Source organism: Aphanomyces astaci, assembly GCF_000520075.1.
Source record: "Aphanomyces astaci strain APO3 unplaced genomic scaffold supercont1.87, whole genome shotgun sequence".
Taxonomy (NCBI): domain Eukaryota; phylum Oomycota; class Saprolegniomycetes; order Saprolegniales; family Verrucalvaceae; genus Aphanomyces; species Aphanomyces astaci.
Genome location: NW_009798350.1, coordinates 260,770 through 262,165, shown reverse-complemented (window position 1 = coordinate 262,165; position 1,396 = coordinate 260,770). Strand labels below are relative to the sequence as shown.

General features: G+C 50.3%; 2 protein-coding genes across 2 annotated transcripts in view; both read left to right on the top strand.

Moving 5' to 3' along the window:
• H257_16521 (hypothetical protein) overlaps positions 1 to 290 on the top strand; it is a gene marked incomplete at its 3' end in the record, with an annotated part of 10,122 nt that extends 9,832 nt beyond the window's left edge. The window contains exon 3 of the mRNA XM_009844973.1: positions 14 to 290. Within this exon, the coding sequence (XP_009843275.1) occupies positions 14 to 290 (277 nt within the window). The remainder of the gene's footprint in view (positions 1 to 13) is intronic.
• A 663-nt stretch (positions 291 to 953) lies between these two features.
• On the top strand, positions 954 to 1,341 carry H257_16520 (hypothetical protein; the record flags this gene model as incomplete). The annotated part of the gene is made up of 2 exons (XM_009844972.1): positions 954 to 1,267; positions 1,326 to 1,341. The coding sequence occupies 2 exons, from the start codon at positions 954 to 956 to the stop codon at positions 1,339 to 1,341; spliced, it is 330 nt and encodes a 109-aa protein (XP_009843274.1).
• Positions 1,342 to 1,396: the final 55 nt, after the last annotated feature.

Sequence of the window (1,396 nt, the reverse complement as noted above, 5' to 3'; positions counted from 1 at the left end):
CAGAAGAGAACAGGACGGCTGCCGTGGACCCTGACACGGGTGTGCTGTCGATTGTGGTCGGTGGATCGAGCGCTCCAGTTGAAGCGTTTTCTCTGTCCAGTGGGTTCTTACTTGGGTTTTTGTGCGGCACGATGTCGTTGTCGCTGGTGGTGGCGGTGGTCGCGCTTGTCAGTCGCGTGCGGCAGGAGGTGGCATCTCCCAAGGCTCCTGCTAGTGTGGAAGAGCAAGGTGAATCCAAGAGCACCAACGATGAAGCGGTGGTTGTCGTTGAGCCGGTTGCAGTTGTATAGAGTTTTTATGGATACCCAAGCCTTGGAATGTCGATGTTCGTGCAATTCGTTGCTTTCTGGGGCAAATTGCACCTTTGGATCACAATCGCTTTGCTCAATGGATCTGTAGAATCCGTAGGGTTTTGCATGGACCCCCAGGATTGTCGGTCGACCTATGTATAAAATGTTCGAACGCCTCGTGTATAATAAATAGTACAATTGTATCGGCAGCAGTAAACTACCAATAGGTGGATCGAACCAGATCACTTTTTGCGCAATAATCGCTTGGCCATCCACTACTGTAGTGGTCCTTAGGGTTGAAATTATTGGTTGTGTCATGCATTTCTAAAAGTCTGTTGTCATCTTGCACTAACATTATTACAAGGCAAAGTTAACCACGTTCAAAGGCAATGCGGAATACTAGTACAATAGACACTCGTGCCAGTGTTAAAGTCGGTGCGTGTTGCTTGCGGACGATAATAATGACTTCGTTGTTGAGAGCGATTGTGTGACTAAACATGTTGTGTTATTCATGTGGGATTGGACTTCGAAATACTAGTACATATCGAAATACTAGTACATATCTTGAGTAATGCTCGACATTCTCGATCATCTATTCGAACATCAATTCTTGCCGCTTGGCATTTCAGCAAGAAGGGGGTCGTACTTGCGAGAACGTCTAACATGCAGCTCTGCATCGCGTTGTGGTGCGTGGCTTCCTTGACAGCTTCGTCCACGTCCGCATGTACCCTTGTGGGAGTTGGACCCAAGGCCACTGTTGATGGCTCAGCCCTCGTCAGCACGACGATGGACAGCATGTGGATACCAGTGGACCTCCGCCTTGTCCGAGTTCCAGCCTTGAATCACTCGGCAGGTGCTCAGCGAGCTGTGTACAACGATGCCCTCCACCACGGCTACCCTCGCTTCGTGTCAACTGAACGTGGCCCGGGCTACTTGCCTCTGAATGGCTCCAACCAAACCATCACGACACCGTTAGGGTACATTCCCCAAGTCAACTCGACCTATGCATATTGGGACGGCGACTATGGCATGCAGAACGAGGTCCAATTGAGCATCGCTGAATCCACGTGTGCTGCCAGGACGGTTGGGTATCCTCTGGACATGCC